A 24429-nucleotide genomic window follows, 5' to 3' on the forward strand; every position below is an offset into this window, starting at 1 on the left:
ATGGGAGTTAGGGGGAAGGGGTGCGAATTACTTGCATAACGTCTATCCTCTTCCGTGAGTGTCTTTCAAAAAATACGATCCGATTATACATACATACATACATACATATATATATATATATATATATATATATATATATATATATATAAAAGAGGAAAATTTACTAAAAAAATAAGAACTTCATTTTCGCAGGAATATTATTTAACATTCTAAAAATTATATATATCATGGAAAATGGCATGACTTGATCTTCGTTTAAGTTTCATTCTTTCACAATTTTTCTTCCTCGTCGACAGGCTATTATCGAACAATCAGATCCATACTATCCAAAGAGGGGCGTTTCAAGATCTGGTCGGTGTGGAGAAACTGCGCCTCAATAACAATCAAATTCGTCATCTCCCGGATCTCCTCTTCAGCAACATGATGAACTTAAAACGGCTGTAAGTACCATCGTATAAATTTTACTATCATCCTACTTCGATTAACCTTTCGAGAAGATGGAATCTTTACTATGCTATCAAGCTTTTTCTCATATTTTCTTTTATCGTACCTCGCAGGTATATGAGAAAGAGTTTGTTACTTAACGTCTCGATAAGTAAAGAGAAAAATATTAAAAGTTATTTCATATTTTACTTTTTAATTATCTTATGAATAATAATTATACGACGACTATGATAATTCGGAAAGGTAGACTTCTACGTTCACAAAAATAAAAGAAGAATCAAAGAACAGAGAATATAGAAAAAAAAAAAAAAAGGAAAAATGGAGACTTTTGACAGGACGGACGAAAAACCGTAGACGGGTGAGCGACGAAGAGGAGAAGGGGAAAACGAAGTAAGCTTTTCCGAAAAAGCTTCTCCCATGAGAGAACTTTCGCCAAACACAAGGAACAAAGGAGCCAGCGTGGAAAAAAAAATCTCAGGAGAATAATTATTATACGCGAGATCGTACTTTCTCTCTCTCTCTCTCCTTCCTTTTCTTTTACTTTTTACATTTTCTTTTTTTCCTATTTTTTTTTTCTTTTATTATTACGGTCTCGTTTTATAATCCATACCGCTTTTGTCAAGCATGCTCGACTCTACTAACGCGCAGACTCGGCGCGTAAACTTTACAGACGATCCACGGCCTACATTCTTTCGCACGTTGCAAAAGCTCGAACGAGTCGGAACTTGCAAGCTCTCTTCCGATCGAATTGCATATAGCATAGACAGTACGTGTATACGTATGCGACTCGTGACTTTTTCCCCTTTTCCATGTTTAATTCCTTAAAGCAGATCTCTCGTTCGACGACTTTAATTCATTCGTACTTTGAATCTTTCTCGTTTCCATACGCTATCATTTATTTCTCAACTTCTCATCTTCACTTTCTTTTAATTTGACATATTCATTAACGATGAATTCATCGATTCCTTACGAAGAAACAAGATAATAAAAAAGATATTTCTTGAAGGATAAAAATAATCATTGCAACAGTTGAACAGAAACACAGGAAACACGAAACACGTTGCTTAGTAATTAATTAATAATTCAATTTTTAATTGGAACGCGGATAAAGTTTGAAGTAAATAAGATTTTTAAAGAAATGGTTGTTTCATTTTTAAAGATACATTATTGTCATCGTTTCTCGTTATAGCAAACACGTACCTACTAGGAAATACATTTCATTCATATTTCAAAGGAGCTCGTTAATCAGGTAACACGTGGAGTTTCCTTGTTATCAGAATTAACACGCAATGTAGACGGTGATATTAATGAAATCCTTGGAGTTTCGAACTCGGCTTCTGGTCGAGCGACTACTCTAAGGAAAATAAAATAAAATGAGATCATTCAGAGATGCTTGGATGCGGCCTGCCGACTTCTTACATTTCTTCTTTTTCTTTTTCACTCAGCGGAGCGTAAGTCAGAAGGCAGGAAGCTCGTACAACACGTGGGCCGCGTTTCTCCTATCTAAACGCGAGAGAAACGAGCGCGGAAGAAAAAATACCGATCTTCCGATTACACCGATGTAGTCTCCTTTACATTCTCTGTCTCTCTCTCTCTTACTCTCTTTCTCTCTCTCTCTATCTCTTTCTCTCTGTCTCTTATTTCCTTCTCTCTCATCCAGGTGCTTTTCCTTCGTAAACGTTCACGGCCGCATACTTCTCGAACCTGAATCTTAATCGATCTCCGCTACTGACCGTTCTCGAGCTAGAAAGAAAAAGAAGAGCGAGAGAGAGAGAGAAAGAGAGAGAGAGAGAGAAACACGCACACATGAAAGAAAGATACGAAGCGGTCAGCCGAAGAGGATCGAGCCTTTATCGAGATCGTTTCCGCAGGCACTGCTCGAATCCTTCGAGCTGCCACTCGAGAAGTCGAAAAAGCACACGAGTTTGTGGCTCCTTTTCTCGTTAGACAAGGATAGAGAGCATCAAGGGAACGGCACGAGCTAGTAGGTAGAGAGAAGAAGAGAAAGAAGAAGAAGAAGAAGAAGTAGAAGAAGAAGAAGAAGAAGAAGGAGATGAAGGAGCGGTGAAAAAAGAAGAACGTTGGACATGGAAGTAAGAGTGAGGAAGAGAGGCGAGGGAAGGTGAAGGTGGTGGTCCATCTATCATCTCGCAAAGTGGCCAAGACGGACGGGTCTCGAAACTTACCGTCTCGGCCTCTTCCTTCTTCTTCTCCTCCTCCTCCTCCTCCTCCTTCTCCTCCTTCTCCTCCTTCTTTCTCTTCTTCTTTTCTTTCTCTCTTTCTTTTTCTTCCTCGAACGAACTCCACAGTTTCCGACGATAAGACCGGATCAGGCACCTTACAAAAGAACGTATCACGTTGCGACCTTACGGCGAGTTCTCACGGCCGTACAGGACGGCCCCGATAATCTCTCATCTGCCGGTGGATAAGCAGCTAAAGTCGATGGTACACATCTATCTCCCTTCTAACTCCCTTCTCGAATACGATCGAATACGAACGAAAATCTTACTCGTAATTTCGAGACTTTCCCTCGTCGATCGGCTATAACTTTGAGATTAAGATTTTCTGAGATTGACCTTGACATCTCTCAGTTCGTATTTCTCTTCTTTTTTTTCGACGGAGAAACCCTTGAGAAATCGGAAGATATTCGAACAAGGATTTTCTATCTTAATCGTTAGGTTGGTATTTAATTTGACGGGATGAATCGAAAATAAGTTTAGCGAATTTAAGAAAAGAGAGCGTGGGTCGTAAGCCGAGGAACGAAACGTATGATTAACTCATCGCGTGGCAAACGGAGAAAGGTATTCAAAGATGGTAAAGGAGACCAAGAGTACTCGGAAAGTACTCGGTAATAAATGGTTTGACACAATGGGAAGGGCTATGGACGCGCCTCCAACGATTAGTATCACTCGCTCTTGTTGTTGCTTCAAACGGAACGATGGAAGGAGGAGGGAGGACCAATGGAATATACAAGCTCGTATTTACGATGTAATAATATTTCCTTCCTTTATTCAAGTTTCATTGAAAGGGATAATCTACGGGATTATTTCAAAAGATTTGCGAAAAATTCAAACCAGGCTACTGTATATCTATCTGTATATCAAAATTACCTGTATTTCGAACAAAAACAAATCATTTTAAAGTAATTTCATTAAGTGAAATTAATTAAATCGAGGAAGAGAAATACTTTCATCAATTGCAAAATCCTCGTTCTCGTAACTTATATTTGATAATTTGAAGTATCTTGATATATAAAGAAAAGGAAAAAAAATCTCTTTTACGCGCTCACTTTCGTTCAAATTTTTTATCTCAGTTTTGATTTATAGAATATGACTGTGACCTTTGAGAAAAGCTTGTATAATAACAGTCGTGATATTCGTCAATTCGCTCCGCGAAGTCTTCTCTTTATATCGTTTCATTTAAAAACGGAGGGGACGAAAATTCGAGGACGTTTCGACGAGATTGAGAAAGAGAGAGATGGAAAGAGAGAGAAAAAGAGAGAAAGAGAGCGAGAGAGAAGCTTTTTCTTTTTACGAGCATCGGGAGATCGCGTCACTCTTGTTATCTACAAACACGACGCGCGTTTCGTCCCAATGCGTAGCCGACACTCCGGCGTGTAAGTTCAGCGTCAAACGAGCCGCGATATTTCACGTTCGTCGAACGTCGCCGATAAGAGCTGTCCTTCGCGCTTAATGCTCTCGATATCGTATCGTAGGACGTTTCTCAAATTTTTCTGCCACCCGTGAAGCCAGCATATCCACCGTGTCACTCTCTAATACATCTCTCTCTCTCTCTCTCTCGCTCTCTCTCATTTTCACGTGACTACGCAAGGGCCAGTCTCTTCAACTTTTCCAACGTCCAAGAGATTTTTCGTCTCGTCCTTTTTTGTTTCCCGTTCTTTCTATTTTCTTCTATTTCTCTTCGATAACGAGAAGCCAAGCGTGTATTTCTCTTTGGCCATTCCGTCTTTCCATTGCTCTGTGCTTTCTACGCCGTTGAATTCTCGAAGCTCTTCGTTTATTCTCCTAAGGCAAGAAGAGCAAAGTTAGAAAGTCTAAATATCGAAGTACGCACGACTGGAACTTCTCATTTTCTTGCTTTTCTCTCTTTCATTTCGAACGTCTCGAAAGGAAGGATCGATTCCATGAAAAGAGCCGAGCGAGGCAAAGAGAGGAAGAGGAAGAAAGAAAATAGTGCAGTTCTGGATGAGGATGAGATGGGAAGAACAGGGGGAGGAAAGCTTAAAGGAGAAACAAGCGTCGCGTTCAGAATCCGGGTCTCGCATTTCGCGTCCTCTTCGAGAGATTCGTTTTATCCCGTGCTTATCGCCCTAGTCCAGTGAGTACCAATGGAGGTGGCAAACGCTGTGGGAGCAGCCAGTTTGGCAGAAGCATTCGGAATTGAAGTTACCGAGAGAAAGAGAGAGAAAGACCGAGTCTCGTGCTCGCCTTTCGCTAGAGAAGAGATGGTCCAGAAGGTCCTTTGTGAGTGGTAAACGGTAGAGGCGCGGCCACGTCGAAATTCGGTAATTGCTTTCTGGATTGGCTCGCGAGTGAGCTGGGAGTTCAATCTCCCAGACTCACCTTATGTTCGCGTTGTCCAGCTCATAACATTCTTCCCTCTCTCTCTCTTTCTCTCATACGTTTTCTTTCTTTCTCTCTCCTTCTCTTACGTTCTCTTCCTTTCTCTCTTTCTCTCTCTATTCTATCTCGAACGTCGCTCCTCATCTTTTCTCTCTCTCTCTCTCTCTCTCTCTCTCTCTCTCTTTCTCTCTCCTTCTCTGAGCCACTCTCGTGGTTTGTGGCGAGCATAATTACAGATTGCGAGTTCCCCGAGCCAATGGATGGTCAATGCTGAACCGTGCTCCAAGACCCCTAACCTATCATCACAAATGTCTGCTTAACTCGTGCCTCGAGAAGAGATTCCGAAGCTCTCTCTCTCTCTCTCTCTCTCTCTCTCTCTCTCTCTCCTTCTTTCTCTTTCTCTCTCTCTCTCTTTTTCTTTCTCTCCCAGGAGAGAGTTGGTTCAACAACATCTGAAACTCGCCTGAAGATATTCGATTCCGCGATGAGCTTTAAAAAAAAATCTTCTTCCCTGCTCGTTCTGTTAAACGAGCTCTTCGCGCTCCTCTTACCGAATGATTCATCTTGTTCTTGGTGAAAGTTAGGGAGATTAATCTCTCTTGCAAGTTCGGTTAGCGTCAACTTTCAATATCTATTATAAATCACAGTTGACTGTTGTAAAATTGATATGGAAAGATTGCAGGAATTTTTTATAAGAAAGAGAGAAAGGGTGTAATGAGAGCAATCGAGAACTTAAAGAAAAGAAGAAAAAATAGTACCGACGAATAGTTAACGAAGAAATAAACCATTAGGGATGCTGACTCTATCTCGCATTCACTCGGAAGGTAACCCTCGTATTTCTCGCGGATAAAAGATGCTTAACAGCTCTCCGAGATAGTATCTGAAAGCTCCCGTTCATTTGAAAACGGACTCGGGCGATTCGTGAAGCCGGCCACCCGTGAAAAAGCTTCGAAGTGGTTGGCACGGAAAAGCTCATTCGTTCGCATACATGAATGTACGTATCTGTATGTGTATGTGTGTGTTTATGTGTGTATATAAGAAAGACACAGAGATAAAAGCATAACGAAGACGACGATAGAGGACGATGACGACGAAAGTCGGGTCTATAACCGGCCACGCGAAAAGAGCTTTGCACGTACGGAACCAAGCTCATTAGTGGTGACTCCAACTCCTTCGTACATCCGTCCTCGGAGCAAGTCGTTTTACCCTTCTCGTTCTCTTCTTATCGTGATTACGTTTCGTTCCCCGTCTTTTATCGTCTTCAAACGTTTCGTTACGCCTTAGGTATCAAGCAAATTTTCTCTACGAGCAAGTATAACGAAAGGATAATCGCATGCTTTTCACTTTTTCATTTCGATTAAATATTCTTTTAATACTTGAATGGATTTATACGTACATATGTACGTTTGAATTATCCTAAGAAATCGAAACTTTTCACGCAATTGAAAAGATATTAAGGAGAGTTGCTAGACTCTAGCTAGCTAGAAGTTTCTTCGAAAGACAGATAGATACGTAGAGAGAAAGAGAAAGAGAGAGAGAGAGAGAGAGAGAGAGAGGAGAGAAAACACCACACGATGGTGGAAGTCGCGCGACGACTCGGCCGGCATTCGATGCTCTGAATAATTTATCGGAAATGTAGGACGAACTCGCGACTAACTGCGCTCGGAAGTGGAGCGAGCCGGTGTTCTTTACCCATCGGAACTCAACGTTACGGTTGTGTGTCCGTCGGGGTAAAAACTTGGAAAGGTCGACATGTAGAAAGAGAGAAGAAAAGAGAGGGAGAGAGAGAAAGAGAGAGAGAGAGATTCTACGAAGCAAGTTCGTAGTCGGTGCGAGCCGATCTTCTTTTTCTTCTTACGACTTCCAACGAACCTCCGTGGGATACCGTGTGACGACTTTGAAACAGGCTCTCTCCATCTTTAGAGCGTCCGAGAGAGAAAGAGAAACGATATCGAGATCACCGGATGATGGACGAGCAAAGGATGTGCCTTCCCTTGTAATTGCTTCTTACCGGTTCGCTTTACGATTCCCAGGACTCGATGCAAATCGATTCGTCTACCTTTTCGACTTAACTCGTCGAAACTCCTTTTTAAGATGTCCTTAACGCGCTCGTTATAGTCCACGAGTCATACGATAATTACGATGTTCCTGACGTCGGAAAGGATAGTACCGATTTACCGATCTCGTCGAATAAGGAAGACGATGCATCTGACTCCGAGAGAAGGTATCAACGAAATGAATCATGAAACCACGTTCCATTTCGAGTAAAAGGGGAAATTGCAATTACCTAGACGACAGCTAACCGAGATAGAGAGAGGGATAGATAGTATTTGGTCATTTCGGTGTTAATCGAGCGACGAACGTTTCGAATTGTCGACTAAGAGAAAACCATTGGTGTCTCTTCCGTGTTGCAGAGACCTAAGTCACAACCAGATAGCCACGATAGGACCGAAGACGTTAAGAGGAGTCTCTGCTCTCAGGCACCTGTAAGTATATATTTCCCAGGGATTTCCTATCCTTTCTCTTTCTCTCTTCTTCTTCTCTTTCCCTCTCCTCGTCTTCAGCCAATGTTCCAAGCTTCTCTTCCTGTCTCGCCTAGCGTATAATCGAAAAGTCGTGTAACCGTCCCTCGAGTGATTTCAATTAACCTTCGGTAATACGCTGCATCGTTTATCGTCCAACTAGTTCGCGCCAGGAAGTCCAGAAGTTGCTTGGATGTTTCGCGATTCAACACCAGGCATCCCCGAATAAACTCGATGGCTGAACTGTTTCGAATCCTATTTTACTTGAAATTCCATCCTTTCCCGTTTACTTTGTGCATTGCGTGCATACTTCTAAGTTTTCGGCTTTGAGATCGCTTTAAAACCATTTATTCTTATAAACTTTCAACAGTTTACTGGATAACAACGTGTTGACGTGCATCGACGAATCCTCGATAAGAGAATTAAAGGATCTCGAGATCTTGTAAGTTTACAATGAAAAGTATCTAACTCGAACAAATAGTCAACGCTCAAAGAGAATTCCGAGATAAAACAAAACTTTCTTTCTTATTCATAGAATGCTGAACAACAACAAGCTAACGACGCTAGGAAAGGAGATGCTCACTGGTTTGTCGCATTTACGGACCCTCAAATTAGCCGATAATGCTTTCGCTTGCGATTGTCACTTAACATGGCTTTCTCGACATTTGAGAACGTATTCTCGTCTCGGACAGCATACGCGATGCTCGTCTCCAGCTCATTTGAAAGATCGAAGTCTCGCTGATCTGCAGGTACGAATATTTATATCGTACGCAAATCTTCGAAAGAAGTCTTTCGAAGAATAAAAATATTCTTTTTTCTCTTTCATTCATCAAAAAATTCGAAAAGTCAAATGGTTTCTCTTACGAAACAAAACGCTTATCTTTCTGTTTCCTTGATTCTTTCGTTTTTCTTTTTATATTTTTCTTTTCTTTTTTTTTTTTTCTTTCTGCTCTGTTCTTTTTACTCAACCACTACGCTTTTTTGCAGGAACACGAGTTCAAATGCTCCGGCTTGGTAGAACGAGCGGGCTCGGAATGCAGTGCGGAACCGCAATGCCCGCATCCCTGCAAATGCGCCAACGGAATCGTCGATTGCCGAGAGAATTCCTTGACGAAAGTACCGACCCATCTTCCGGAGGACACCACGGAATTGTTCGTAAAAAGTTCTACCTTCTAGCACGGCAACAACGAGCTTCGAAACTTGGCTGTCTCGCGTTATCGATTTCTCTTTTTCTCTATCTATCTATCTATCTATCTATCTATCTATCTATCTATCCATTTCTTTTTCTTTTTTCTCTCTTCATCGGTAAAGTATCAGAGAGATGGTGCGTTTTATATCCCACAAATTGGAACGAAAAGAAGAAAAAATTTGATTTGAAATTTACGAAAAAGAAAAAAAGAAGGAAAAACCGATTCCCTGTGCACTCGCCATCGGATAAAATAGAAAAATCAAATTCGGTGAACGTGCAGTGCCAGACGCGGTGCCAATTTAAATGGAGCAGCGCGAAAAATCTGTGTTTTTTTCTCTCCTAATATTGCCCGACAGCCAATCGAAGTCGATAGAATACTACGAACGATAGTATGAAGAATGAAGAATGAAAGAAAAAAAACCATGGCTAAATCGTTTTTCTTTCTTCTCTTTTTTTCCAATTCGTTGCAACTGCTGCTGCTGCTGCTGCTGATGCTTCATCTTCAAAAATTTTCATCGATCGTTCTTTAGACGTCTGGAACAAAATGGTATTACGGAGATCCCACCCAAGGCCTTTTCACCGTATAGAAAATTACGGAGAATGTGAGTAACTCTTCCTGATTAATCTGCCTACTGACATTTTTATTTCGTTCGTTCATACGTCGTTAAAATTCGTTTCACGTCATTTCTTTCCTTTTACTCTTTTTTTTAACATTCTTTTTTCTCTCATAGCGATCTCAGCAATAATCAGATTCAAAAGGTGGCTTCTGATGCGTTCCACGGTTTGAAATCCCTCGAATCTCTGTGAGTCTTTTAAGTTTCGTATAAATAGTATTTAAGGATATATATATATATATATATATATATATATATATATATATATATATATAATTTAAGTTAATGCGTATAATACGAATTTCACATGTTTCAGAGTTCTCTATGGAAATAAGATCAGTGAACTTCCAGGTGGTCTCTTTCAAGGACTCTCCAATTTGCAATTACTGTGAGTAATCGTATTACGTTTTACGATTTTAACAAAGCATCATCATTATTGATTCTTCAATGGTGTAGTAACAACCTCTTTAAATTTTTTACGAAACAATACTTTTCTTTTCAGATTGCTCAACGCCAATGAAATTTCTTGCATAAGGACCGATCTTTTCCGAGATCTTTACAACCTCACTCTTCTTTCTTTGTACGATAATAACATCAAGTCTCTGGCGAATGGAACCTTCTCAAATCTACGGAGTATTAAAACACTGTTTGTATCTAGCATTTATTTTAATAATAGTTTGTTAAATGTCTTTCAATGCAAGCATAAGCGTTATAACGACTGCGAAAAAAAGAAAAGGAAACAAAATCGTTGGGATTTCTTTCACAGACATCTAGCAAAAAATCCTTTCATCTGCGACTGCAACTTGCGATGGTTGAGTGCCTACCTTCACGCACATCCAATCGAGACGTCTGGTGCAAAATGCGAGTCGCCGAAGAGGGCGCAGAAGCGGAAGATCGATTCGATGCGGGACGACAAGTTCAAATGTAAGGGTAAGCACAATTCGACCTTTTCGGTATCTCTTCTTAAAACTTCGAGAGGACAGTGTATACAGGTCGGTAGCTTCTCCCAACTAAGATCTCGCATCGTTTTCCCTTCATCATTAAAATTGCATCTACATTCATTAATCACGCTTTTCCACTTCTCGAACATAATAAGTTTCGTTTCCTCTTTACATTTCTTTTAATCGAGCACTCAAGATAGAACGCCTTGGATGAAGGCGATACGAGAAATTAAATCGATCTACTAAATTATCATCGATCGTAATGTCTGATATTACGTATATTTTACGGATAATAATTTAATTAAAATCTAGGAGCTTTCGAAAGAATAAAAAAGAAAAAAGAAAAGAAAAAGAGAAAGTAAAGAAAAAAAAAAAGAAAGAAAAGGAACGAGTTTGTCCTCTAATCTCGAAGGATAATTATTCATCCTAATCTACCATTAGATGATCGGCGAAGAGTAATGTTCGCGAAAGCTTCTGCCTTTGACCATGGCCAACGATGAACGATTTAGATTTATGCTTTCATCCACGCTGATATTACGCTCGATGTACCCTCGTTAGTCTCCCGGTGCATCCTGCAACCGTCCTTTTTCATCTTACATCGTTTCGATGCATCTCTCGCGACGCGAGAGCGCCAAGACCTTTCTTCTTTTTCGTTTCTTCTTCTTCTTCTTCTTCTTCTTAGTCGTTGTCGGCACGTCCGGTCCGGGTGATCGGCCAATCCGTACAGGTGTAGCCACGGCTGGATTCCTTTGATTAATGTCGAGCACTTTGTCGAGCCTGTGTAATTGCTACTGGATGCATCGCCGCAGAATCGCTGTCTCTACGCTTCTCCAGCGATTGCTTATTTATTATGCTCGCATATTATCCTCCTCATAAGGGCCAACCGTCGACATTTATGATTATTGTTATACGCTTACTGCGACCTGCCCAGGCACATTTCGAGTTCATTAATTTATAATATACCTACATCTCGAACGTGTTCGCAGAGTGACGATCGCGATATCGTTTCGATGGAGCTGTAATTATCGGATTATCGATGCTTCTAATTTCGTACTATTCACGCTTCAACGACGACCGGAATTAAATTATCCCGAGCGGAAGTAATCGTCGGAAAACTGATAAAATATTCTAACATCGAGGTTTATAAGGGAGAGCTTAAAATTATCATTCTTTTTTTGGAATTAGATTTTTTACATTTATCTACTTCTTTCTTTTTTTTTTTTTCTTCGAATTACATCACGTAAAAGAGTACACCTACTTCAAATAAGGAGCCTCGGTAATACGCCATACATGTTCGAGGATAATAGCCGAAAGTTTTCATCCCTCCTCCTCGTTCTCCTCTTTCGCGGTTTCGCGTTTATCCCGAATGCACTTTACCTAGTACACAGGATAATCTTGAAAAACACACGTTCCGTAGGTATGTACATACTTGTAGACTCTCGCTAAATATGTACGGATATCTACATACACATACGTACATATATACATAGCTATTCTTTTTCAGCATGAAGAGGTCAGAGGGAGTAAAACGACGCCAGGGAATAAACATTTCGGAAACACATATGTGCCGTTGTCTCATACCCCTTTTCAAAGTATAAAGGGGTATTCTTGTTACGTGCATTTCTCTAAACGAGAGTTTACGCTTCGGGCGTAAAACTTGAAAGGAACTTTCGTAACTTTTGCTCGAGCCATAGTAAAAATTTACGCTAAAGCCACACGCGGTTTACGAAAGGATTCAAGGCGAGAAATAAGAAGGCGAGCAGTTGAAACGCGTCCTTCGAATCCCTTGGAGAGAAAGCACTATCTCTTCGTAGTTTTTCTTTTTCTTCTTTGGTAAATAACGTGACCACGATCGAACGATTTTCGATTTTTATCGAATGAAAATACTTCTTTCGATCTTCGATATATAAAAATAAAAACCGAATGGTTGGACGATTTCTCTTTTATTTTCTTTTTCTATTCTGAACTTACAAACTTGATAAAGTACGGATCAATGATTCAATATAGTTTTGATCGTAGCTTACCGAAGAAATTATTATACGAATCGATTCTCCCTCTTTTTGGACGGCATATCGTTATACACATTACGATGAATTACTGATATCGTTTTGCGTCCGCGTAAACGCGTATCGCGGTTCGGCTAATTTACAATGTAGAGGTATAATGCGACAATGAATCATTTCTCTATAGCCATGCTCTCATGCATAAACATATTTACTATGTGTAATGCCCAACGTGTGCCGCTAAACACTCAATTATTGAACGGGCACGTTCTCCTGCAAGCGAGCCCAGCCGATCCCAGTTTTGCAATGTCGCTAGGCATGATTGTTAATTATTAAAATGTATTAAATCAGTATATTATCGCCTCACCACGTTCATTCCCTCTCCCATAATTACATTGAACGTTTCTCCTTTCGGCCGTGTCGGTATATCGACGATGAATAAATTTCACTAAACATCTATCGAGAGGTATCATCGTATCGATAATTCGACATAGTTATCAATAAATATCATCATCATTCGTTCATCCCGAAATATCTCATCTGCATACGGTAACTCACTCGACAATGATGGGAGTGATGCGAGCGAGGAGATTAAAAGTGAAAACGTTTTTTAACGTTCCTTTTATTTATCCCCTATATTTATAGAAATTAATATTTCATTAACATACATATTAAGACTAACGAGAGAGAAGCATCGCATTGTACACGGTAGGTATGAAAAATCATCGTATGTTGCTCGTTTCGTGGATAGATGAAAGAGACTCGCATCGCTTCTACTTTAACGAGCAGAGATATCTATCGAAATCAAAGATAGAATATTTATATAGATCAGGCAATTAACTTGTTAATTCGACTGTATCAATGAGCTTTTGTTTATAGGCGACGAAGAACTTTTGACAAAGAGAGCTGGTGAATGCATTCTACCCGGTGCATGCCCCTCGCCTTGCTCGTGCAACGGAGCAACTATCGATTGTTCCAGTAAGAAGCTTACCTCAATACCCAGAGATCTACCGATTTACACCTCTACTCTGTAAGTATCACTTCTCACTCTCTCCCGCAACGGGAGATATAATCTTAGTTTCTCTCCCTCCCTCTCTCTCTCTCTCTTGCTCTCTCTCTCTCTCTCTCTCTCTCTCTCTCTTTCTCTATTTTGTCTCTTATTCATATCACGCGTGATTACTAATATTTCTATGTGAGTTGTTTTACGCGTTCTCGCTAATACTCGACTAATATCGATATCAGATACGACACTCGAATGAAGATAGATACTATTACCATATCAATTTTCCACAATCTCTCTACCATGTGGGCACGTGTGACAGGAATATACGGGTAATTTTTTACAATCGAGAGACATGTCGAATTTCAACGAACGAATCGTCGTTTTTAAATATGCTTCATGTTCTCGGATTCATCATCGCGTGTTACCGTTCCGATCGATGATAATAATCGATATTCGTTGAAATTTTTATTCGAACATTATTTATCGTTCGTTGTTGGATATACTGAAAATGACGTTCGATCGAACGAAATTATTTTTCCGTTTGAGTTTAATGTTTGTTGGAATTTCGTTTTTTTGGAGAAGAAGACCGATACTATGCGTTTTATTAATCGAAATAAATTATTTTACTCGCTTGATGAAACAACGCCCATCTACCTCTATCTGTAACGATCGATTAGTTCATTCCTCGTCGTTTCCCTCAGTATGAATTAATTGTTCGTACGGTTGAGGAAGTCAAGGAGAAAATTTCCGAGTAATTTTCTATTATATTATTTCCCTCTTCTCTCGATGCAGTTTGCTAGGCAACAACGAGTTGGACAAGATCAAAGCGGACGGGCTATTCCAAAAGCTTCCGGAATTGCAGCATCTGGATCTAAGGAAGAATAAAATCTCACGCATCGAAGCGTCCGCTTTTCAAGGAGCACACAAGCTCACCGACCTGTAAGTTTTCAGCAAACGATCGATCATCGTTTTTCTTCGTTGTTGTCTTCGTTCATCTTACGAATTTCCTTCGTTCGTTTCTTCCTCGCAGATTGTTGTCCGACAATCGGCTGAGAGAAGTTCACAACAAGATGTTCACTGGTCTGACGAATCTGAAGAGCTTGAATCTCCACGGAAATGCTATAACATGCGTGATGCCTGAGGCTTTCGACGGATTGGCTCACATTCGTGCCATGTAAGCATTAATAATTAATTGATATTACCCATAGGATTTATCTTTAAAAGCGTATGCATATCGTGCACGCTTCCTCTTATCAAGATTCTTTTTTAAAGATAACGAACTATACATATTAAAGGGTATACCTACTAACGTATACGCAAATACGTGAATTATAATGATTCCAAGTTACTCGAGTCGTGAGTTTGATGTATAGCTTTGCGTTTCCAGCAACATGCAAGGCAATCCACTGTCGTGTAATTGTCACCTCGCATGGTTCGCCGGATGGCTCAGGAAACGAGATATGACAGGAATGACCGGTCGTTGTCACGATCCCCTGCGACTCAAGGACGCCGTCATTAAGGATATTCCACATCACGAATTCAAATGTAACAGTACGTATGATTCTTGCATAAGCTACTTGTTTCTATCGAGTCATTGACCCTTTTAAAACAACCGGATTGGAAAAGTTCCTTTCCCGATCTTTTTTTCCCCTTTTTCCTATAAAATAAACATCGGAGAACGAACGATTTCTCTGTTCTTCTTTTTTCTTGTTTATAACAAAATATACAAGCGGATAATAATTATCCGTTCAGTTTGCATGAAATTATTTGCGTTAACGAACGAACGAACGAACGAACGAACGAACGAGCGACAGTAGGTAAAACTTCTTTTCATCTTATATTATCAAGTTACCGCGAACGAAGTATAAGATAGTTTTTTATTAATACTTAAGTACTTAATAATCGTCTACTTAGTTTGCATGAAATTACCAAGGCGCGTTTTAATTTGCATAATCAGCATTTCTATGCGTTCTTGCTTATTCTATCCGCGGTAATTCGCGGATTAAAGGGTTTCATTAACGATCGTCGTTTCGTTTTACGAACATCAGATGACAGCGTTGGCTGTCTGGGCGACGATTACTGTCCACCCCAGTGCAATTGTGCTGGTTCGGTGGTAAGGTGTTCAAGGGCTCAGCTTACGGAGATTCCACGTGGGATTCCACCGGAAACCACGGAGCTGTATTTGGACGAGAACGACATTAAGACCATCCAACCAGAGAGACTGAACCACCTGAGGATTCTGACCAAGCTGTAAATAAAACTCCCTCTTTCTCTCTCTTTCTCTCTTTTATATCTTTTTCGAGTCGACTTTCACCAACATTCTAACCTTCTTTTCCCGTTCTTTTTTCCAGCGATTTGAGCAACAATCAGATCGGAATGTTGTCCAACGATACCTTTAGGAATCTCACGAAGCTGTCGCATCTGTAAGTCGAACATTTTCTAGTCTACTCTCCGGAGAGATATCAGAGATTTCTCGATACTCATACCTCTTCTTTTTTTGTTTTCGTAGAATTATCAGCTACAACAAATTGCAATGTGTGCAAAGAAACGCTCTCGCGGGACTGAAGTCTCTGCGTATAATGTGAGTCTAATCGATCTAGTTTGATTACCTAGAAACATATTATATTTTATTAGGAAGAGTGTTAATCGATAATAATCGTTCCAACAGTTCTCTTCATGGCAACGACATATCGGTGATTCCCGAGGGTGCTTTCGAGGATTTGAAATCGATATCTCATCTGTAAGTACGCTCGACGCGAGATGATAAAGTTCGACAATAATTGGAATTCGAACGATTGCCACTATGATTATTCATTTTTCCAGTGCTCTTGGTTCGAACCCTCTCTATTGCGACTGCAGCATGCGGTGGTTGGCTGAATGGGTGAAGAAAGATTTTGTCGAGCCTGGTATAGCCAAGTGTATGGATCCACCGAACATGAGAGACAAACTTCTTCTGACGACACCACCCGACGCGTTTCAATGTAAAAGTAAGTATCTCATCGATACGTTTAAAGATCGCGAACAACTTGGTCGAGAAATATAATTTTTTATTTGATGTAAGTAAATCTTTCTTGGCCAAGCACTGTTCAATGATCTCATTCACTAATCGTGACGGTGTTTTTAGTTTGAATCGTGCAACGCGATCAGTCTGTTTAGTTCGTGGTTTTTTGGCCCATCAGCTCGGTACGGTACTAAAATTGCTCATTAATCGTAGACCTTTCTTCCGCGCAGCCAAGCAACAGCCAGCCGAGGTCCTGGCCAAGTGCGACCTGTGTTACACCGCGCCATGCCAGAACGGAGGACTCTGCGAGGCGCTTCCGGATCGGCAGTTCCGTTGCAAGTGCGCGCCAGGATATCATGGGGACCGGTGTCAGCATAAAATTGACGCGTGCTATGGAAATCCTTGCAAGAACTCCGGAACTTGCAAAGTATTGGAAGAAGGAAGATTCAGGTATTTACCAGCTAGACTATTCTCAAGTTTATCAGTAGCTCGTCGGGTCGACTTTAGCCTTGCTCGTAATCCCGTAGTTGAGTTTCTCTTCGACGTCGATATATCGAATCCTGTCGGCGCGGAACATCATCCAACAGGATTGCGTAATTATCGGACGGAATTCCTTTGACTCTTCTATATCTCTCTCTATTCTATCGATCGATAGTAGATATCTTAGAAAAGCGTCTGAGTAAAACGAGCCTGCTGCTTCCTATGAATGCGAACGAATAATAATAATAATGATAATAATAATAATAATGATAATAATAATAATCATTATGACGTATCGAAAATCCAAGCTGGGCGATCGATACGTCGTCGTTAATAGTCGAAGTAGTGATAAAGAACAATTGGTAGAAAGTAGTTGAAAGTGCATGATAACATAGTGACGATGAAACCGTAATTTTGAAATCGATTAGGCCTATCAGTAGTAGTCTCGTAGATTTTTTGTAAGAGTGTGTTAATCGCCGTCATGAGATCGACCTGTCATGAGTCGAAAAGAAAAAAATTAATAAATAAAGGAAGGAAATATAGAAAGAGTAGATATGAAACGGGACGTGCACGTGAGCCCCGAAGAGCGACGCTAGTTTTAACGAATCTAGCTTGACCGAATGTCAAGCTCAATCTCTCGATTGACGTTCAGTCCGTGTGTGACAGTTGCGACTGTGCCCCCGGATACGAGGGACTCCGATGCGAGAGTAACGTCGACGACTGTGCGAACAACAAGTGCGCCAATAACGCGACCTGCGTCGACCTCGTTCAGGCCTATCGATGTGACTGCACCCCAGGATTCATGGGAGAATACTGCGGAGCGAAAATACCCTTTTGCACAAAGGGGCACGATCCCTGCGAGAACGGGGGTCGATGCGTCGATCACCAAACCCACTACAGCTGCGAATGCCCGATCGGCTTCACCGGCCTTAATTGTTCCACCAACCTGGATGACTGCGGTGATCATATGTGCCAGGTACGAGAACACTTTCCCTTTCGTTCGATATATAAGTTACACGCGTCACGTTGTGTCCTCTTGTCCTCTTCATTCTGGATTGAATATTCTTTATATTTTAGAACGGTGCTACTTGCATCGACGGCATAAACAATTATGAGTGTAAGTGCGCGGCGGAGTATACTGGAAGGTACTGCGAGATTGCACCATCAACAGCCATGTTATATCCGCAAACGAGTCCGTGTGCACATCACGATTGTCAGTATGGTGCCTGCTTCCAGCCAGCTCCTGCCTCCGCCGCGGACTATCTTTGCCAGTGCCACCCCGGCTATACCGGTAAATTTTTTGAAATCGTTTTACTTTTTCCTTCGCTACAAATGTAGGATGTAGTTTAATTACAAAAAAAAAGAAGAAAGACAAAACAAAACGTACTTGTAACTACACGTAGGAAAACGATGCGAGTACCTGACGAGTCTGAGCTTCGTGGACAATAGCTCGCTGGTCGAGCTAGAGCCGCTACGCACGAGGCCCGAGGCAAATGTGACCATCATTTTCACGACCACGCAGGAAAACGGGGTTTTACTCTACGACGGTCAAAACGGGGAGCATATAGCCGTCGAGTTGTTCAATGGTCGCGTCCGAGTCTCTTATGACGTTGGAAATTATCCTACGTCGACGATGTACAGTTACGAGATGGTCTCCGATGGTAAGCCCCACATGGCTGAACTTTTGGCGATCAAGAAGAACTTCACGATGAGGGTTGATCGCGGTCCAGCCAGGAGCATCATAAACGAGGGCCCGAGGGAATATTTGAAGCTCATCACGCCGATGTACGTTGGTGGTGTCACACCCGAAGTCGCCAACGTAGCCTTCTCCGAGTTTCATTTAAGGAACGTCACGAGCTTCCAAGGTAAAGATCGAACCGTTAAATCTGTTAGCATCCTTTACCGAATCGATCAAACCTAGAACTAACGAACTTTGATCCTCCAACACAGGCTGCATCTCCGAGATGTGGATCAACCACAAGCTGGTGGACTTTAGCAATGCCGCCAAAAGGCATCGCGTTACTCCTGGATGTGCTTCTAACGAGGAGGAAGCTGATGAAGCACGAGACGTCATCGAAGCCGAAGGCATTGCTGTCGGCAGTAACGAAGATACCTTGCCACAGGAGCACATTCCTCCTCGCGAACATTCCGGTAACTTTGAAATTCCTGACTCTGTCTTTTCCATATACAAAGCGAACATGTATTATAAAATTCTTAAACAATCTTTTGACGAACTTATAGATATCGTCGTATCGCTCCCAATCACAGGAATCTCTGATCCCTGTGCCGGTCACGAGTGTAAGAAGGGCTCGCAATGCGTTCCATCGGCATTTGGGAATGATTATTCCTGCAGATGTCAGACCGGCTGGTACGGGCGATATTGCGAGAAAGGTGATTCAATCTATCTACTTAATTGAAACATTTTCTTTTTCATGACAGTCATAGTTAACTAGTAGACTCTCGTGACTCTTAGAAAGCTTCGTGAAAGGCCCCCTTCGTTTATTCTGTGATTGAGACAAGATAATCGTAGCGAATTTCATTGAGTGGTGTATTTGGAGTTTTTGGCTTTTCGAAGGGATGGGAACTTTAGAGTTCCTGCTGGTGGCAGTCGATGATCGAAGTTAAACTTTTCATATCCGTTTCAGCGCCAACGTGTCGTAAAGAGCACACGAGGGAGTACTACAGCGAAAACGGATGCCGTAGTCGACGACCTGTGAAACTTGCCAAATGTTGGGGAAGTTGCGGCAATTCGTGCTGCTTACCAAGAAAGACCAAACGACGCAAGGTACTCTCTCTCTCTCTCTCTCTCTCTCTCTCTCTCTCTCTCCCTCTCTCTCTCTCTCTCCCCCCTCTCTCCCTCTCTCTCTCCCTCTCTCTCTCTCTCTCTTTCTCCCTCTCTGTCTTTCTATGTTCGATCGATACCAAATTTTTCAAGATTATATCGAAACGAGTAATAATTTTTAGCACAGTGAACTTTCAATCCAGAAATCGAAGTGAACTTTTGTCAGAATCTAAACTCATAAAATTCACATATTTACTCGTAGTAAAATTTAAAAACTGAGAAAACTATCGAATTTCAGGTTCGGCTAATCTGTACGGATGGCATGCGGTACACGAAGGACGTCGACCTTGTTCGTAAGTGCACCTGTACTAGAAAGTGCTACTAGCAAGTAGTAATATCCGCATCTCGTCACACGAGCAGCCTCCCTCTCAACAATCATCATCGTAGCAGTACACTGAGACTTAGACGAGATCGTCGACGAAAAGACCCCGAGATCCAAAATCGCACTATCAATCTTTTAAATATCCCTGAACATTCGAAGATGCGCCGAAGAAGGAAAGAAGAAAAAAAGGATGATAAGAATAGAAGAAGATGGAAGAAGAAGAAAAAGAATAAAGTAACTACCCTCGACGCATCTTCAAATTAAAACCCAGGAGATTTTTGAAAGTGAAAGTGACAGAGAACAGTGCGGGCCAAAACTAAGATGGACACACACAGCCGGCTCAGTGTGATATGTATTATTAATTATTAATTATTATTAATTATTAATTATTAATTATTATTACTATTATTATTATTAATATTATTATTAACATTAATATTAATATTAATATTAATATTATTATTATTATTATTATTATTATTATTATTATTATTATTATTATTATTATTATTATTATTATTATTATTATTATTATTATTATTATTACTACTACTACTACTACTACTATTATTATTATTATTGGAGATAAAGCGAAGAAGCTAAAGTATATTGTAAGTACTATTAAGTATGATGGACTATCGATATCGAAAGGGAAAGATAAAAAAAAATAAGAAACCACACACATACATATTGCAGTTTAACGCATATTAGGTATTATACGTATTATTATAGGATTGTAAGGATTCATAACTGCCTAAGAACTGCCTAACAGGGGATGGAAAGATGAATAGATGAAGAAAAAATAATAATGGAAAGGATAATAAAAGAAAAGATGTACACGATGCAAGCACGCACGCATCATTCTCATCCCTAATAACGATTTGTGGTTACGATAAAAAGCGTGCTTGCGACCGTAAAACACATACACACATACACGTACACACACGCGGGCAAGCACACATTCACAGAGACAGACACGCAGTTGCGAATATTTAGCCGAGCACGTAACGTAACGTGTCCACACTATTAAAAAAAGACGATGATTCGTGAGATTTGTGGGTATTAACGAATAAAAAAGAAAAAGATAAGTGGAGAAAAAGTAAGAAAAAAAAAAATAAAAATAAAATGAGGAGAAGCGTTCCTGAACGTACGCGAGCGCACGGTGTATGTTTCGTCGTCTTTTTCGTTGAAATCGTTTTTTAAAAAGCGATAATGACAGAAAAGTTCCGCTTCTAATCAAAGAGAAAACGTTCATGGTGCGCTCGCCGATCGGTTTATCGCGGTCGAATAATAGCAGCTATCGATTTTTTTCTTTCTCGTTTTATTTCTTTCTTTTTTTTCTTTAATCACGCACTGTACTCGAGAGAACGAATTAATTACGCACGATAAATGTTAGTTTTCCATATATCACGTCTTTTACTCAACGAATGTTAACCCTACGTCGGGCATCTACCCCTAGAAAAGATGACTTCTAGATCGAATAAGAAAAAAAAAAAAAGGAAAAAGGAAAAAGTATGAAAAAATATTAAAAGAAAGAAAGAAAGAACTGCCACCTTTTTTAGCATAATAATATATTTATAGCGAATACGTAGTTGAAAAGGCAATTGTTCCTCGGGAGACTCTTTTCTTTCTTCGTTCGTTTATCGCTCGATATTTATTTATTCGCCGAAGATTGTTCGTTTAAGAGCCAAGTATGAGATTTTATTATCCATTTTAATATTTACGCAAATAATTCTTTTTCTTTTTTTTGCATATTATATTTCTCCAATGCCATAGGCGTTTAAAGATTAGTATTCCTTCTAACGATATATTCTAACGTTATTTCTAACTTTTTATTGATAGTTTAAAAGTAAGATCTTTCGTAGGATAAAGTTTAAACGACAAAATAATATATTGTTTCTTATTTCCGTTCTTCTTTACTTTTTTCTTTCTTTCTTCTACTTCTCGTTTCGTTCACTTTCACGAAAAGTATGTAGACTTTGTCGATTCGGTATCGGCCTATTTACGATTAGATACATTCGAAGTCGATAATGCATTCTACGAGTAGGTCGTGAACGTGTAAATAAATTACGAACCGATCATGATTTTCGAGAATAGATTGAGAGGTCTCCGTGAAGAGCGTGGAAAGAGTTTCTAAATCGGTGATTTCGATGACTTCTGCGCACTACATACGGCCTAATCGTAATTAGTCTCGAGAGAATAAAAGTGCAGTTTGTGAAATATTCAAGGAGCATCGAAACTTCGGAATCGAATCGTTTTGAAATAGTTTGAAACGAACGATCGGAGACCGTTCACTTTCGAAGCTTGCTAATAAATAAATATTATTATACAATTAAATTGATCGAACAGATTTGTTCGAGGCAAAATTCGTTTTATTTTCATTGAAATTGATAGAGATTCGCTCGAGACGAACGATCGATTCGTGGCGCGTTTCGTAAAACGAGAAGTGATCTTTAAAGAATTTCATTTGTTAAACGTTAACGAACGACGAGATAAATTTGAGAATCTGTAATTTGAGAAAAAAAAAGGTCGGTGACTCCAACAACTTCCGAACGGGGAGTCTCCATATCCGATACGCGAAGAGACGTAACCTTCGTGTAATTATTTTTGTATAAGAGAATAATTTATATGGGATTGTAGCGTATTGGTTCGTACGGGAAATATCATTCGAACTACTTAATTCGCTAAAATAGGTAGAGATTATTTCGCGTATAATATATTAATAATATAAGTTAATACGTGCACTTATCCGGTGAGAAATAATCCACTGTCATTCGATGGTTCAAAGCGTTTACAATTGATTACTTCGATTTTGATGAAATTCATTATCGATTTATTTCATTATTAAACGATAACGTACCAACGTATGCGCGTGGGTTTTTCCATAAAAGAAATTCTTTCTTTCTGATACTATATCTACATAGATCTTTGTTCGATTAATTTAAAAAATTTGTAATATAAAGGAAAGAGAAAACACATACGCGCACGCACGCCTAAAATCGTAAATAAAGTGATCGCGAAAAAGCGTATCGATTCTTCTCACCGCTCTCTCCGTAATTCATAGCCCAATTTAAGCATAGGTGTACCATAACGGCATACATACGTCATATTATTACATTGATACAACTTTGTAAGTATTAATAGCCGTATAAGCTCGCTTATATCGTTTCGTTTATAACTCGCTCCGACGTCGACCTTCGAAATAAATCCTTTCCAGAATAATGGCCAGTCGATTTTTCTTGCATATGCATAGGTGCGATTAGGTGCGAATTAATGTGAATCAACGTGAACGATTTTGAAAGTAAAGGAAAGAAAAGAGAAAAAAGATAGAGATAGGCAAAGAAACCAGTCGGATGATTGTCGGTTCGATAATTTTCGAATTTGATTAAATCAACTAAATGAAGAAGAAAGAATAGAAAAATAGACGCGTATGGATTAGAGAAAAATTCGATATCAGCGAGGAGAAGCCATTTAGTATGAAAGTGGTACGCTAGGAAAATAGAATAGAGAAAAGAGAAAAATAAAAAAAAAGATAATGCGGAGAGAAAGAAAAAGACAGATAGAGAGAGAGAGAGAGAGAGAGAGAGAGAGAGAGAGAGAGAGAGAGAGAGAGAGAAAGAGAGAGAGAGAAAGAGAGAGAGAGTAAGGTGACGTTTTATTGCGAGACGTACGTTTGTATTGGACAATAATAACCGGCAAAAAAGGATGAGTTAATTAGCGATGAAAAGAGTGTTGGCTTCAAAATGACCCTTTCGTCAATTTTCCAGACGATTATTCTAAACGCAAAACTTTTTTCATTTTTCATCCTAGCCGTCTTTATTTGATTCTTTCTCTTAGATTGAAAATATTTTTTATAACTCTTTCCATATAAGTTACAATAATTTTTTTGTTATTCTTTATTGTTTTATTCTTTTTTTTTTTTCTTTGAACGCGAATCTTACGATATAAGACCGACACTCTTTTCCTGATAAATAATAAACGAAGTTATTACATTTTTCAGAGTACTCTGAATTCTATGTTGGCAAAAAAGAGAGAGAGAGAGAAAGTTTGAAAGAAATAAAACGGAGAGAAAGAGAGAGTGCGTGTGAAAGAATTAGGATGTGTGAACATAAATTCGTGAGAGCATGATCATGAATCGAGAGGGAAGAATGGGATTTGTATAAATGTGTCTATCGCGAAGCACGTTTTACCAAATAAAACTGGAATACTGCATGCCTAGAAATACTATAGCTCTATACATGTAGGTATTAAATTAGGTATTAGCGTGAAAGCAAAATGTCTATGTTTATATAATGTAACAAATCTTCGAAATATGAATGCAATTAAATAAATGTATGTAAAGTTTATAATGATCGTTTAGTGTCACATATATTATCGTTTCGTATCGTTTTTAAAATGTTTAATTAATTAAAATATGAGTAAATCCCTAGAAGCAAGCAACCATTGTTACATCGTCGGTAATCGTGAAACGAATATTATCTAGTA

General features: G+C 39.7%; 1 protein-coding gene across 3 annotated transcripts in view; it reads left to right on the top strand.

The window, feature by feature from the left end:
* The window catches only part of LOC127062452 (protein slit), a 307729-nt gene extending 283436 nt beyond the window's left edge, over nucleotides 1-24293 (top strand). For 2 of the 3 annotated variants that reach the window (XM_050990697.1, XM_050990699.1), the window contains 27 exons: nucleotides 297-440; nucleotides 7442-7513; nucleotides 7920-7991; nucleotides 8085-8298; nucleotides 8537-8700; nucleotides 9269-9340; nucleotides 9470-9541; nucleotides 9669-9740; nucleotides 9855-9998; nucleotides 10119-10282; nucleotides 13176-13326; nucleotides 14092-14238; nucleotides 14330-14473; nucleotides 14687-14850; nucleotides 15348-15549; nucleotides 15651-15722; nucleotides 15809-15880; nucleotides 15968-16039; nucleotides 16123-16286; nucleotides 16531-16750; nucleotides 17447-17756; nucleotides 17858-18071; nucleotides 18184-18645; nucleotides 18731-18931; nucleotides 19022-19171; nucleotides 19426-19565; nucleotides 19861-24293. In XM_050990697.1, coding sequence (XP_050846654.1) covers nucleotides 297-440; nucleotides 7442-7513; nucleotides 7920-7991; nucleotides 8085-8298; nucleotides 8537-8700; nucleotides 9269-9340; nucleotides 9470-9541; nucleotides 9669-9740; nucleotides 9855-9998; nucleotides 10119-10282; nucleotides 13176-13326; nucleotides 14092-14238; nucleotides 14330-14473; nucleotides 14687-14850; nucleotides 15348-15549; nucleotides 15651-15722; nucleotides 15809-15880; nucleotides 15968-16039; nucleotides 16123-16286; nucleotides 16531-16750; nucleotides 17447-17756; nucleotides 17858-18071; nucleotides 18184-18645; nucleotides 18731-18931; nucleotides 19022-19171; nucleotides 19426-19565; nucleotides 19861-19947 — 4162 coding nt within the window. In that variant the 3' untranslated portion in view covers nucleotides 19948-24293. The remainder of the gene's footprint in view (nucleotides 1-296; nucleotides 441-7441; nucleotides 7514-7919; nucleotides 7992-8084; nucleotides 8299-8536; nucleotides 8701-9268; nucleotides 9341-9469; nucleotides 9542-9668; nucleotides 9741-9854; nucleotides 9999-10118; nucleotides 10283-13175; nucleotides 13327-14091; nucleotides 14239-14329; nucleotides 14474-14686; nucleotides 14851-15347; nucleotides 15550-15650; nucleotides 15723-15808; nucleotides 15881-15967; nucleotides 16040-16122; nucleotides 16287-16530; nucleotides 16751-17446; nucleotides 17757-17857; nucleotides 18072-18183; nucleotides 18646-18730; nucleotides 18932-19021; nucleotides 19172-19425; nucleotides 19566-19860) is intronic. The other variant, XM_050990698.1, reaches the window with a different exon arrangement.
* The last annotated feature ends 136 nt before the right edge of the window (nucleotides 24294-24429 follow it).

Source organism: Vespula vulgaris, chromosome 3 (genome assembly GCF_905475345.1).
Source record: "Vespula vulgaris chromosome 3, iyVesVulg1.1, whole genome shotgun sequence".
NCBI classification, from domain to species: Eukaryota; Metazoa; Arthropoda; class Insecta; order Hymenoptera; family Vespidae; genus Vespula; species Vespula vulgaris.